The sequence below is a fragment of the Pleurodeles waltl genome, chromosome 12, assembly GCF_031143425.1.
Source record: "Pleurodeles waltl isolate 20211129_DDA chromosome 12, aPleWal1.hap1.20221129, whole genome shotgun sequence".
NCBI lineage: Eukaryota > Metazoa > Chordata > Amphibia > Caudata > Salamandridae > Pleurodeles > Pleurodeles waltl.
Window position 1 is genome coordinate 637,465,773 of NC_090451.1, and position 15,290 is coordinate 637,481,062.

The 15,290-nt window shown below is 40.3% G+C and overlaps 2 protein-coding genes across 28 annotated transcripts in view; one reads left to right on the forward strand and one right to left on the reverse strand.

The window, feature by feature from the left end:
* The window catches only part of UBAP2L (ubiquitin associated protein 2 like), a 756,258-nt gene extending 742,130 nt beyond the window's left edge, over nucleotides 1–14,128 (reverse strand). For 16 of the 27 annotated variants that reach the window (XR_011200006.1, XR_011200008.1, XR_011200007.1 and 13 more), the window contains exons 1-4: nucleotides 13,596–13,684; nucleotides 4,639–4,768; nucleotides 2,739–2,816; nucleotides 621–731 (exon numbers count right to left, since the gene is read on the reverse strand). Coding sequence is in view for 22 of the 27 variants with exons in the window: in XM_069218134.1 (XP_069074235.1) it covers nucleotides 621–731; nucleotides 2,739–2,816; nucleotides 4,639–4,728 (279 nt within the window). In the remaining 5 variants the exon portion in view is untranslated. Of the gene's footprint in view, nucleotides 1–620; nucleotides 732–2,738; nucleotides 2,817–4,638; nucleotides 4,769–13,352; nucleotides 13,685–14,006 lie in introns of those variants that run through there. The other 11 variants (XR_011200009.1, XM_069218138.1, XM_069218128.1 and 8 more) reach the window with 9 other exon arrangements.
* Nucleotides 14,129–14,190: 62 nt separating this feature from the next.
* Nucleotides 14,191–15,290, forward strand: part of C12H1orf43 (chromosome 12 C1orf43 homolog) — a 37,263-nt gene continuing 36,163 nt past the window's right edge. Inside the window, exon 1 of the mRNA XM_069218140.1 lies at nucleotides 14,191–14,346. Coding sequence (XP_069074241.1) covers nucleotides 14,278–14,346 — 69 coding nt within the window. The 5' untranslated portion in view covers nucleotides 14,191–14,277. The remainder of the gene's footprint in view (nucleotides 14,347–15,290) is intronic.

Consider the following 15,290-nt stretch of genomic DNA (forward strand, 5'->3'; position numbering starts at 1 on the left):
CAGCACTTTCACCGGAGACAAAGGATACATTTCTAGCTAGCATGTGTCAAAAACAAAGACGGTATATCCAAATTAAGAGCTAGGTCTTGCTGCAATTAATCCTGTTTTAATTGTGGGACCTAAGTTACAGGAGTCTGTAACTGCAGTGAAAAGTAACTATTAAAATATGGGGCCAGGCATGTCAACATTAAAAAAAAAAAATGCTCCGAATATTAAAAACAGATTAAGTCTTAACTGTAAAGCGTGCCTGCAATTAGATTTCAGATATGCTCAATCAATTCCAGATGTCAAAAGAAACAATTAGCATAGTTAAAGTGTGTATTACAACTCATTAAAATGAGACCATTTTCATAACAATATTTTCTCAAGTGTCAAATTCTGAAGCTCAGACACAACTTTAGTCAAGAACAGATCCGCTGGCTATCATAGAATCATCATAACATTATTATTTTCTTAATGCAGATAGGAGTGTAGAACGTGTTGGCTTTCAGCATGTCTGAAGTACATCTTCGATTTTAACAGGTAATTAACAGATACTACATAGAGCTCTCAATAGAAGAGAGTGAGACTTCAAAGCATACTACTTATAAGCAAGAGGGAGAACAAACAAGAGTCCCTACTGTGTCAGGGTTTCCCTCAAGCAGCACGTTGATGGCCCTGTTGACATCACCATTGCAGTCATGTAGAGCGATCACACACTCATCCTGATTCTTTCCAGTGATATCGATGAGCTGCAAAAGAAAAGAAAAAACGTCAACCTTCCAACAGCTAAAACCCTATAAAGCAAGATGAAACAGATGCACACTAGGCTCAAGCCATCGAAATGCACAAATGGGCAACAGAGCAAGACAAAACCGAAGATCTGAGCAGAAAAACTACGTGGCTTATATAGGAGCTAGTAATCCAATACAAAATACCACCCCCAACAAGACAGTGCCAAAAAGTAATCTAACATACAAGTTAAAAAGAACAGCAAAAAGAAAATGAACAGTGAAAAAAGCTAAACAGTGAACAAAGTAAACATTTAATTGTAAAAGAATTAACTGTTGGACATTACAGCTCAGTCTTCAAGTTTTAAACACTTTACCACTAAGCCACATATTGCCTAAGGCTTTGAAAGACTGCACCAGAACGTCTACCTAATAAAGCTCAAACACGGATAACGCTGCACTTCCAATACCCTTTACCCCACAAAAAAACTGCATACCAAAGAAAAACTCAAACAGCGTTTCAAGGCACGGGAAATAAGGACTTCAGTGAGGTAGTCAAAGTTTAATGTAGGTAGATTTCAAATTAATTTTCACATTAATATATTTACTTAAGTAAAACAGAGAATAGCTGAGAAGGAAAGATTCAGCTAAGAAAGCCAATTTGGAACTGTGGTGCGAAAAGGAAATATGTTGTAGTGTCAAAAAGTAGCACACTGCCTGTGTAAAAAGCCTATTACAAAAATGTTTCCTGGTAAACAAACCGCACACCCATACAAAGACACTGTGCAAAGCACCTCACTCAACAGAAAAACGCTAGGGCAGACTAACATTATATGAAATAATAAGCTTGATTTTAGCAGTTGGGTTGCTAATGGTAACTGCATGTAAACAGATAAAGTACTTTGGCATAGCCAGGAATGCCAACTGCTCACTGAAATAAAGGCCATTTGAGTTAAGTTAAACAAATTATCTTTTAGCAAGTCTTCACACACTGGAACACAGAACCAGAGTTGGAACATAATTTTTAAAAATAAAGCTTACCACCATTATATGCTACAAAGAAAGTTAGTTTCACTAATGATGCCAAATAAACTGAGAATTAAAGTGAACCCTCAAAATAAACTACGCAAAAAAATAATTTACAAAGGGGTAACAAATGAAAAGCGCTAAAGATTTATGATTACACAATCATTTGTTCTGTAAATTAAACTGAACTCAAACTAAGTGGCACTCTGCTGGTAGACAAGTGACACCACAGATATGACTAATCTCTTCTGCAGATGGAAACAGAGTGTGAGAAATATTTTTTTTTTCCCCAGCACATGATTTATCAAGCAATTTATTGGTTATTTTGAATAATGCGACACTACAGTTTCATTCTGGGAAAGCCCTGCCTTCAGTCTGTACAAATTGAGTAGCAGGCACATACCAAGGAAACATATTTTCAACATGTCAGATGCAGAAGATCAAGTTGTGCAGATACAAGATTAACAGTTTCTCCATTAAAAACTAAAAAGACAAAAATCAGACTAATTGTGAATTGTTTGGATGCTAGCTTAAGTAGATTCAAAGCCAAAATATAACCACAGCTAAAACAAATAATAATTTCAGGCTAGACAACTAATATATTTTCCAAATTATCATGTAATCACAAAACCACTTAAGATGATTAAACGTCTCCTAAGAAACACAATGCTAACAAGACCTGGACCGCCATCTAGTGTCTTTCATGACTAGCAGAACAGCTCAGACACCATATTCTGAGCGCGACATGTCAAAGCATACACTACACTCACTATACCATTACACAAATGTTCCACTCTGAGGAATGAACTGGCTTGGGTCTCCACTGAAGCTTAATCGCACTAGCAGGTTTTAGCCTTAGATCTTCAAAGGAATCCAGGTGGAGTGAGCATCAAGCAGGGCCACAAACTCGTTGTATAGCTTTATTGGTTCACTATTGAGCTGTGCTCTGATATGCATAACACACCTCACATAACAAATCATGCAAAATCATATAATACTCACTTGCTTCACCTTTTCTTCAAAGTCTGTGTCGTTGTGATCAGAAATCATCTGTGCAAGTCTAATCTGTTCTGCAGTTGCCTAAAATGAAATTTTGCACGAGGAATCAATATGGACAATTATTTCTGCATTTGCAATGCCATTTGGTTTTGCTTAGTCCCATTAAGCCACCACCTCTGTTAGGGAATTCAGTGGTTTGGAGTAACTAACCCTCCTGCAACAGGTTTAGCCCTTCAACATTAAGTAGGCACTTTCTAAGTTCATCATTGCAGTCCTATGAGCCATTCGCATTTCAAAGCTCTACCATGCTTACCCGTCTCCTGTACTTTTTTGGAGGCGACTAAATGTTTTAGTCCTGTCCTACAGCCACTGTACATATGTATTAATCTAAATGCCCAAGAGGTGGAAGGGGTAGAAAGGTACTATTGGGTGCATGGTAGGTTAGAGGGGGACAAAAAAGTATCCTCCACTCACCTCTCATAATAGCCTTAATTCTTATACTGGATAGTAGACAAGAAGGAAACTAGAGAAACTCCTCATGAACGGCAATGACAAAGGCTGGTTAGTCACTGCTGATTCCGTGATTGGAAGCACTGGCTAGTTCCAACTGTGCCCCAATTAAGCTAAGTGAAAGCCAGAAAGTCTAGTCTGTCAAGAATTCCAAAACATCTTGGGTTAACAGCAATGTGCGGATGACTAGTCATGCCCAAAGTTCGCAAAACCAAATTTAAAAAAATGATTATGTTCAATGCGATCTAGGAATCCTGACACCAATTAGTATTGGGTGCATTTTCCTCACTTTTTTCCAGACCATCATCAAAATGAATGGCGTTGTCCTGTGTCTCTCAGAACCTTACCAACTACAATGTGCTCTGTCATCTATCGCAATTTCTTCACAAGCAAAATATGTGTAAAATTATCACACCTACATACAAACACTTCCCAAAAAAACATCACCCAAATAAACAACACACAACATCAACTATAAATGCTTGGTAAATTCAAAGTCACATATCCAAATAATATGCATAACTTTTCTCTTTTCCATGTAAGGCTGTCAGACAAATGACAACTTGGTGGTACGGTAACAGTGGAAAAATAAATCTGAGATTACATAATACAGACAAAGACTTGCGCAAATCCTGGCTGGCGAGCAGCCCTCTCTCAGTTGTGCAGTGGAGGAGGGGAGAGGAGAGGACTGATGCGCCCAGGTGGAGAAGCCTGTGTACGAGGCAAGGGGATGTCTCCAGGAATAGGATAAAGTTTGGTCTAAATGCATTGGTGGTCAAGGAACTCATGTGGTGGATTAACTGTAAAAGAAACTGTGGGAGTTAAATATATGCTACATGAGCCTGACATACAAGGAAGGAGTGGGGGGGGGGGGGGGCGGAGGTTGGGTATATAGGTAATGAAGCAACATGTAAAGTTATTATTCTGCTTTTAAAACTAATAAAAATTGATTGTAAAAAAAAAAAAAAAATACAGACGAAGACAAATTTTAACAGGATATAAAAAGAATACAATTTAGATGTCTATTCATTCTCCTATCAAAAGTTCAACAAAAACCCTCTATCGTTTTTCACACTTTCGTAGGTGGCTGACAAGGAACATGAAACAATAGGTCTGCCATCGACCTTTCGACCCTAAGTGTATGTAATAATAATAATATTTAGATGACATGGTGGGGCTTCACCAGGCCTAGAAGGATGTAAACAGACAAAATGATTTATGGTTCAAGCAAAAATGGTCTCCTCCAGGTCCAGATGGTGTATACAACACGGATCCACAAATATATGTAACCATGTATCCAAAGCTCAATATGGGTAGACCCCCCCCCCCACTGTCTCAAACTTCTCGGGCTCAGTATACAACTTTAACCACAAACTGACATATATGTCTTTACCTGTGGCCGCTGTTTGTGCTGTGTCTGGCTCTGTGTCTGTGTCTGTTCCCAGCTTCCCCGGGCTCGGTTTGCCCCCACCGAGGTCATCATTTACAGTATATACAAAGAATAGTATTTACAAAGTAGAATTCTGCAAAGGAGAGAAAAGTAGCATTACCAAATTCTGCCTAAAGTGACATTCTCAAAAGGATGCATAACATCTCAGCAACGCTATCAAGGAAAGCTAAAATCTCAAGGACGGGAAAGAGGAAAACAACCCCATAGATACCCGCAACAATAGGTATTCAGTACACGTATATACAGATGCTAAATATTAAGCTGCACACCAAATATGTTTAGGTGGTGCTCAAGTGACAATTCCACCTTGGGCCACTGGTGTTACAGCAGCAGTTAGAAACCTCTTGCAGGAACAAATAAATAGTTACAGACTGGCACACTACCTATATTCCACTAAAACAAATCGGTGGCTGTGTTTACCCTTTAATTCAGAGGCAATCTAAACAACCCTGAAGAGACGGGGTGGGTCCAGATAAATTATGTAGCTCCTATTATGTAATAAGAGGATTTTTCCACAGTTTGTAGCCTAATCAGAGTAATAAATAAGCTGAGCTTGAATCACATAGGTACAAGCTCTGGGACACGCAAGTACTTGTAGACATGAACAGGGAATGGAATCTCCGTTTTCATTATTGACTGATCGCGTGTGCATACTGCAGCCAACTGATGGATAATTTCACCTCTACAGATCTACACCCAAAGAAGCCAGTCTGACGCTGCTGTCCACTCCTCAAAAAGTAAGGAAATAAAGGTCTGGTTGTACCTCCATGCATGTGACATTTATGCAGCCTATAAGCAAATCAACATACAGTTCAATCCTTCTATAAAGCAGTTTCTGGAAGCAACCAATCTTTGTCAATTAACAGGAATTCAGTCTCTAAAGCATGCAAACACCATCCTAGGCTCTTCCAAATAAACAAGCACTGGTAAAGAACCTATTTCATCCAGCATTACTTTAATATTTATTTAAATATGGATAGAGACCAGTAGACAGCTACTTTTCCATGAAGTATTAAACGCACGAAACAAAATACAGGATAGTCAGTATAGTGCAGGGAAAATATTTTAATGATCAAGGAGTTCTGTTGTAGAACAGATTATGCCTGATCATAAAAAAGCATGCTTTCCACGTGAAAAACGCAAAGATGACATGCAGTACTTCACAAAACTCAAGATTATATATATTACACTGTGTAAAACAGACAGAAAGCCACCTACCTCTCTGTACCGAGAAAACTAAATTATATTGCTCAATGTGATTTTTATTGTTAATTTGTTGAGATTACGAATTAAGCCAAAATGCAACTAAGGAAATAAATGGAATGTTTGTGCACCTACATCTGCTAACTTTCTGACAAGGATCGGCCAGCCACAATCAGTGTGAAAACAGCCTCGGTGCAAATGGCTACTTTTAGCAAGGCATTTTTGTACATTGTGCTGTTAATAAATCAATTACAATGATAAAAGTACTTTCTATGTAGGTGTAGAAGGGATGCAACAAGGGTCTGTATAGAAAAGGACGGCTATCTCTTTCATTGTTAAATTCATCATTTTGGGGTTCAGTCATGGGTGTAATATTCTAAAGGGTATTGTATGGGATAAGTGGTAATGTGCATGATACTGTACAAGTCTTAAAACCTTAAGCCTAGTGTCCAATAATAGGCCCCAACAAACACTGACCTATTTAATGCTTACTTTGACTTAGAATGGCTATGTATGAAAACTTGACACAGAGCAAGCTCAGTAGCAGTGTTGTGTGCTGCCTGGCCCACGTCCAGGCTACACTAGCAATGTCTAAAAGACATATTTAAAAAAGCATGTATAAGCATACTTCACCAATAGTCCCTGGCAGAGTAGACAACTGCTTACTGTACAAACGTGCGTACAGTCAGATAAATAGCTAAACTGGGCTGACCCAGTGTTCTATGCTTCAGTAGGCAGAATGAGACAGACTACTGCAGAGCAATGGATGAAGAGGGCAGAGTGATAGTCCCTTTGTAAGTAGTTTTGGTAGATTCATGTCTAGGCTCATGCCAGAACTAGATAGTCTTTCGTACAGCTAACAGGCTGGTGTTTGCCATCAGCCTTCTTGCTTTGACAATGCTTGTTTTGATTTGTCATGGTTTTTGTAAAAAATTATTGTTGGAGAAACAGCAGAGCTATTGTCAATCGTAAAAAAAAAAAAACAATGGCTAGAAGCTCGCTGCTAGGGGCTTTTTGGTCTCAAAAAGCCCCTAGCACTGAGAGGAACTAATTTGTTGGGAGGTGCTCCTTGTCGAAGGGCAGGATTGTGGCACCCACAGTGAAATTAGCGAGGGACTCAAGTGGGCTGACCCATTTACCCATGCTGAATTCCTTAGTAGGTGGAAGGAAACAGGTCAGTGAATGAATAGGTCTGGATGAAAGTCCCTCAAAATATATCATATTATTTTATTAAAATCCAAAAAGGTATTGGCCAAAACCAAACCTTCAAAAACAATCTTGAGAGTAAAACATGTCTTAGTCTCAAAACACAGACCTAGCAGTACCTCGCACGAAAGCGAACCAAGTTGTGTGTGACAGTGTTCTGAAACAGCTGAATGCCATCACTCACAGTGAAGTAAGCCAACAGATGAAGTGGGCTCAGCTACTGCCCCATGGCATGCTCTATGCTATAGTGGGTAACAATACCACACCAACAAGACAATACGGTTCACTGTTTTTCCAGTATATAAGATTTTAGTAAAACCAACGTTCTTAGCTAATGACAGACTCAAAAATTGATAGCTGTAATCGAGACAAATCTGTAGTTTCCTTCACAAGGTACTTCTTAATTTAGTCCATATAAAAGGAAATAGATCATTGGTAGTGCAGAGAAATACACATGGCCAGGTCAAAGCCAGGGTGATCAATCTTCTTTCTAATGACCGTTATGGAAACATAAGTATGGAAATCCCCATTTCTACAGCATCTGGATGGCTTAAGACAAACGAGTTAAACTAGATGTGTCTCAACAAGTATGTGTTACATATTTCAATCTTTCTCCCTCTAAACTCTCACCACACTATCAACTTTTATAGTAAAACTGCTTTTGACCTTAAATTAAAAGAGGGTGCATATTTAAAGACAGTTCTATGAAATCATTAATAGCCATATCATGGCTGTGAAAACCACATTCAGTAAATAACACGTTCATCACGAGGCCACTGTTTGCATTATGCTCATAACGGACCTCAACTGCTTAGAACTGGTGAAGGCAATTTAAAATGTTTAAAGTTCCAGTTGTCTGCGGGGGTTCTACTACATAGACTGAACTTTCTGCAAGAAAAAGAAAAAATTGCAGTTTAGCAGGCGTCGAGACTATGCATGCAGGAGACCCAGTTAAAGCTTCTCTTAAGCAAAGTGATAGGGCTCCCAAAGTGCTGCTTGCTAATGTTACCAGATGTCTCATGGATAGAACCAAAGATGGGGAAATAGAAGAGCAAATGCCGGAGTATCTGGATGAACTTCTTGTAAATGGTGCTGCTACTACATACATAATTTCACTTTTTTGTACAGAAAAAAAATGTCAGTCCATAAAGGAGAGGATAGGTAACCAACTCAAAAACAAACAAAATGACTAAAGAAAGGATTTAAACGTCTACAGACAATCTGATGTGGAGATAAATAGTGACTACGAGACACCTGGATTGAAGGGGTCTTCTTAAAGATCACCGATTGTTTTAACCACACCCCTGTACATACTGTATATAACACTCCAGCACTTTATCACATTATTCACTTTCACTTCGCTGTCGCTATAGGAGCACCTAAATTGTTTTTTAAATTGACAATTATGTAAAATTGTTGAATAAATAAAAGACGTGAATTAATTTAAGAAAATTACATTTAGGCAAAAAGGTATTTTTCAATAATTGCTTGAATTAATACAGTGGCAGTCAAGGTACACACTTCCACCATGGGGGCAACTGTTTTTGGTTCACAATTAATCATCAAGCCATCTGGAAATCTGGAATACTTGGACATTTTGAATGGTCAATATAAAGGTCTAAGGTCTGGAAATCAAACAGACTGATTTGACAGTTACAGTCAATGCAGGATTTTGGAATTGTATTTGGGTGCCATTCTTTTGGACCGAATCCAAGTACAGGAAACTCAATTCTCCAATTTTGATTTACTATATGGCTGCAACCAGAATTTCGGGGAATGCAGTTATGATTATTTTTTGTGAGATTTAAAACATTTCCCTCACACCACTACCGTGTTATCTACACCAACACTTCTCTCTCATTTACCTATATAAAACTGCTATTTATAATGCGTCTAGACAGGAATACAAGCATTTGTTCATTTAGATTACACTTAGTGCAAGTTCTTTACTTTTCTCAATCATAAATCAATCAGGAACCATACTTTAGTCATAGCTAGCAAAATGAAGGAGGTAATATTTTATCTTTCATTCTTTTACTGTAAACAAAGACATTTCAGATTCCAGTAATGTCAACCAATTTACTTGTGTTTTTTCCTCGGTTACGGATGTTCATGAAAAGATTCGATTTTTTGCACTTTGAACAAAATGCCTGTCTTGACTAGGTCAGATTACGGAAACATGCCACAGCTGGAACCTCCATGATTTGACATAGGAAAACTACAGACTTTGCAGCAAATGTTGCCATATCAATGCCAACCATAGAACTCTCCACTAGCTTCCACACGCAAACATATCCTGGTCACGATAGGTGAAAGTAGCCACCATGCCTTCTTTAACACTGATCCTCGTTTTAATGGGCACAAAAACACTTCCCATCAACTCAAAAGTGATGCTTTCAAAATATGAACTGCTCAAAGCTTAAACCAACAAATCTGCCTGCTAGGGTGGCTTGGCAATTTAGGCACTTGTTGACCCCGCATTAGACTTTTTCCTCGCTAACATTTGTGCTGCATAGCCAGAGGGATATAAGCAGTGAAATATCAGTTATAAGCATTGATACAACGATAGTGTAAGGCATGCTGGTGAAATACATCAGACTCCAAGTAAATGCAAGCTCAAGAAAATGTACAGACTATTAACGGTTTTATTTAAAATAAATACTAAAGCACAGCCTGCTGTAAAACACATCACCCATGGCTAATAACCTGTTGTGAAAAACATTGTATAGCTTCGTCACTGAGCATTTAATGTTGATAATCAGCCTCCTACGGCCCAAATAATTTATCAAGTGAGAAAAACAAATACTGTACGACAGAAATAGCCACAGCAGCAGCACCACAGTAAAAAGACATTGAGTCCTAGATGCAAACTAGTTTAAACCCTAACCCACAGTTGAACAGTAAGTATGAAGACACCAATTACAGTATAAAGATACTGTGAAAACCACCACAAGGACCTAGCAGCCTAATGTTAAAGATGAAGCAAAGTAGAGCATGAGTGGGGGGGGGGCATCAAAGATATAACAGAAATACTCAAATTCCAAAGAGCCTACACATGTATTTGAACCTACAAATGCTATTGCCTACTGATGAGAAAAAAGCAGTGACTTTACTACCAAAGATTCTGAAAAACAAATCTTCCCAGTTGTTATGAATGCATTTGTTGGAGGGTTCTTAAAAAAAAAGGACAAAAAAACAAAAAAAACAATGCCTGAATACTACATGGCAGCACATCCTTCACCTTCAAAGAAACGGACACATTCAAACCAATCACCGTTTCACTTGCAGGCATAGTTATCAGCGTTTGAGGGCTATGGTAACCAGCTTCCAGGAAATAACTGAGTGGAACTAGCACCAACTGTGAGGCTACCGTCAGCAGATCGCTCGGGAAGGAACTAGTTTGGTGAGGCAGCACAACACATCGAAGCGCACGTGCTCCTCGATTACAGATCCTCTACAAATTAAACCATTCTATGATAGACAGCTATGGAAATGGTAAATCAACCAGGAGAGTCATCGAGGACTCATTTGAAAAAAATATATGATAATCAACAATGAGAGCCAAAACTCGATCCAGGAGCAGGACATGATAGTGTTTAAAATGAAGAAACTATTTGTACGGGGCCGGTCTCAAGATATCAAATACAAACATAAATATGGAAATGAGTGTGTCCCTTACCAAACACTGATCTATAAATAGGAAATACTATCTCTAACCATTCCTACAGATAAGGAATGCCGTCTCTGAACACGCACACACTCAATGATCTATAAATAATGATAGAGGACTAAAGGATTCACATACCTCCTCAGTTCCATAAATAAATGTGGGCAGCCTATGTGTATGGCAGAACAAATCTCAACGTACATCTAACCAGTGTGGTTAATATCCGCTTATTTACAGTGTGTAAAACTGGCACTTTGAGCTTTTTAAAGGCATTCAAAGTTGTCAAACTGCTATATTTGAAGGACACGGTGCAAACTAAGTCAAATTCCACCTGCTAACTAGCCAAGAAATGGCAGAGGGAAACTTTCCTTCCTGGAAGTTGAACTAATTAACTCTTTCAGAATCCTTGAACGAAAGATAAACACCCCGTTGAGAAGACATTTCATTCAACGTTCTTTGTGTATCACCATTCCCTGAAATAATTGTGCCTAACCATAATTGAAAATGTATGGCCAGAAATTGACTAAGGGGCAACAATGGACTACCATAAAACGGATGCTTTCTGCGATTAAAGTGTTGGACCTGCCCAGTAAATAAGAGGAGAAAGAACACGTGACGAAAAGACAGGTCTAATAGTAAAATCAACTCCCATCACTTACTAGCCTCAGCCTACACATACCAAAGGACGAGTCTAGCTGAAGCAGAGGATAAACCCAGTAGGCTACCCGGAAACTTCTTACAGCTGGAAGCGTGAGTATTGTGTGATGAGGGGTTCTGCTTGAAATGTAACTCCGAGTTTTAGGCGCTACCAAGAAAATGTTCAGCCTTTGGAGATTGCCCAAGTGCTTCTTGCTTCTGCATCCCTAAACTAACTGCCAGCCCTTATTTTGTGAAATGGGACAGTGCCTTTCTTAACATTTGTCTACCATTTCGATCCTGTTTATCTTAAATGTAGGTCGCAATCACTTTTAAGTTAACCACTGACGAGAAAGGAACTGGACTAGGGTCAACAACGTGACGAGCTTTCTGCATTCCCTTAAAGTGAAGGCAGCCTTTGGGTGTAGTGGGTTGATCCGCTGCCCCGTGCTGTATTCTAAGGTGGACCACAGCAAAACGGGAATCATAATTAAACTGTCCAATTAATGAAGTTTGCTGGCCAGAAGCATCCCTAAAAATGTAAAGTAAAAGGTTTTGGAAAATACAAGTCTTAAAAAATGGCTAACCCCCATCTCAAAGGTCATACATACAAAGAAACAATCTTCATGGTGCTCAAGATTATCTGGTGGCGAATTCCAGAGCAAGTTAAGAGATTGCTAGTGATGTACTGCGTTCTGATTAAGTCGCATTCGTTCTATACAATGTCATCCCACGAAGATTCCGAAATACGAAGGAAGCGCTCACTTAGTGGATGAGCTCACGGAAGAGAGAGGAAGCACGCTTTAATAGAAAAATATGCAAACAAAAGATTAAATCAAAAGGTTCCTCTGAGGCGACAGCACTTTTTATTACGAAAACTCAAGTTAATTAAAACTTTCGATCTTAAAATCCTGAACAATAACAGTTTCTCAGACATTACTAATGAAACCATCCGCCCGAAAGCCAGCCATCAAATCAAGGTCAGAAGATCAGACCGTCACAAAGTGTCACTGCCTTCAACCAACCAAGTCCCATTTTTTTTTTTAGATCACTTCCCAAACCCCAAAAAAAAAAAAAACTGGCCCCGTTTACCAAACATATTTACATTCAAGGAAGAGACGAGTCACATCTACCAATCACAGCAGCTAAGCCGGCTCGATGGCTGGACCCTCTGAATGCTATTAAATTGACTTCAGTTGCTGCTCTCAAAATAAAAACTACATCTATGCAATTTGCAACCAACTACAACAGAATATAATCCTATAAACAAAGCCTTTCTACAAAGGTCAAGGTAGCAGAAGCAGTCCTTAGCTAGCCATAAACGCAAAAATTACCACTTTAAGTCGAAACATTCAGCATCTAATGGGGACATTCTCTACCTGAGAATTGAGTACAATCCATTCAATGCTCTACTACGCCCCCAAAAGGCTTTAGTCTTAGGTACAAAACGTTTTCCATCATACCAGTAATTCAATAAAACCCCACGACTTCCTTCCGGTCTAATAGCATTAGCCACTCAAAGAGTACAGGACACGTTGGAGTTTCCGTTTCAAATGGCGAGTATGAGTTATTAATATCCTAACAGCATCCCGCCAACCCCAAGCTCTTCTGCTGCCCCTCCAAAAGGCCACGCTGGTCCCCTAATTTTCACAACACACCTGTCCTGAAAGGCCAACAGACTTTCCACAAAAATTAACAAAGCCATTTAGGGAACCGTGGTTTTGTTTTTCCTAAACGGCATGCCATGCTTCCACCCATCCAGTTGTTCTAAAGGACAGATTCAGTCGCTAAGGGATCTCAAGTTTCCACTCAGCGAACAGTTACAGCTCAGATCAGACCTTGCCTCTTCATCCGCTGCGCACTTCCCCGCTCCTGAGCTTTCAGTCACCTCCCCCCGTTGCGTACAACCTACTCCCATATAAACCCATAACACAATTCGACCAACTTGAGGGATCAGCGAGTATGCACCCGGCCTGTGCGCCAATCGAGACCGTGGCTTCGACGAGGCCCGCTAGGCCCAAAGCCAGAGGCTCCTCAGGAGTGGCAGATAAAAGCCGCAGATTGTCACAGGAGCCCGCTGGAAATGTCCTCGAACCATACAGTGGCGCAGCCGAGCCATTCGAGGCCCCCCTGTCCACGCGCTCGCACCCCCGCGAACAATAGAAACCGCCGGCGCTCCCGACGTTACCTGAGCCTCTTCCACACTGACACCCGCCACCCCCGGCACGTGATACAGGAGGGGGCAAGACAGAGAGGCTCGCACCACGTGACCAGACAAGATGGCCGCCAAGCTTGCCGCGTTCAACATAGGTGGCGCCATTTTAGTCTGTTTTCTATGTCGCCTCTAAGTAATATTACGGCCATTTTGCAAGTGATTATTATTATTAAACTTTGGAGCAATGAGAGCATCAACACAAGGAATTGAAGAACCATTCTGCAATGGTAAAGCACAAAAGTAAGAAATATCGTCTATCGGGTTAGTCACTATTGCTGCCCATACAATTTCTATTTATCCTGAAAGTGTTAAACTCCCAAGCAAATCAATGTGTGATCTAGAATATGTTTATCAAGCACTTTTACGTTTTGGTTATTGACTTACAAAATGTGTGTTCTATGGCGGTTGATGTTTTTTCGTTTTCAGACGTGTAGACCGTCGTTTCCCTGAGTACCCTTTCAGCGTCATTCAGCTTGTGGTTCCGTAATTTGACATGTGGGCTGCCGCGCTTCCTTCTCTCTCTCACGCCCACACACCGACACAGGCTTTTTAGTCACGTGATGGGGGTCACGAGGGCTTCTTCCGGGCGGTAGTGTGAGTTGGGGAGCCAGGAAGTGCTGGGGTTGTGAAAGGTTTGGGGTCCCAACACAGAGTCATGGCGGCGGGCAGCAGCAACTGGCTGTCGGGTGTGAACGTGGTGCTGATCATGGCGTATGGCAGTTTGGTGAGGAGACAACAGACCCTGGCAGTGGGTGCATGCAATGCATGAAAGTTCGTTGCAGGGGATGAGTGGGTTCTGTAGTCGGATGCACACCCTTGAAAAGGGGACACTGTGTGAGGACGGTTTCTATTTTTTTTAAACGAGAGTGTCCTTAAAACGCGAAAAAGTGGTATGAGGCGGGTGACCGGCCCAGGAGGTAGTAATAAAACCAAGTGTGTGTGTGTTTTGAGAAATGTGACTGTAGGGGAAAGGAGGATTTGGTTGGCACTGGGTAAGAACATGTTTTTGAAGGGATCATTTAACATGTTAACTGTTCATATGAGAAGGAGCAGTGCGGTGTCAGGAAGTTGTACTTTTTGTAGTGGAATGAATATTGTGAGAATACTATTCAAGGCTGTTGCCATGTAAGCTCGTATCACATGTAACCACGCCTTTTAGTTCTTGCTTTTTAGCCTACAATACCTAGAATGATACTAGCGAAACTGCAAGCCTCATGAATAACTGTATGCCGGGACACCTACGGAAAATTCTGTCGTTAGGGGCTGAATTGTGTGGCCGATTAATGCGGCCAGATGTCCATGTAGGTGAAAGTCTGTCATATGTGTGAATGAGAGGGCTAGAGGCGTACAGGTGCTAAACAAATTACGAGCCCATTGTGCTTTGGAGGTGATAACTCGCCTGCCTATTAGAGTTTTAAAATCGTGGTCCCCCCCCCACCCCCCCCAACAAAAAACTCCCAAACCGCGGGTTATGTACTAATTAGTATTTGCTTTGCCGGTATACTCCTACTGGTGTCTTCAGTAGTTCTTTCTACAAGTAGGTCTACTGTTGCCCCTGCTTTATCTGTAGTATGTTGATAGCATGCAATGTATCATTCATGTAAATTAGGCTGTATTACGATAACATTGGTAATTATTAGTCCCCATTATTAGGCCTTTTCCACCACC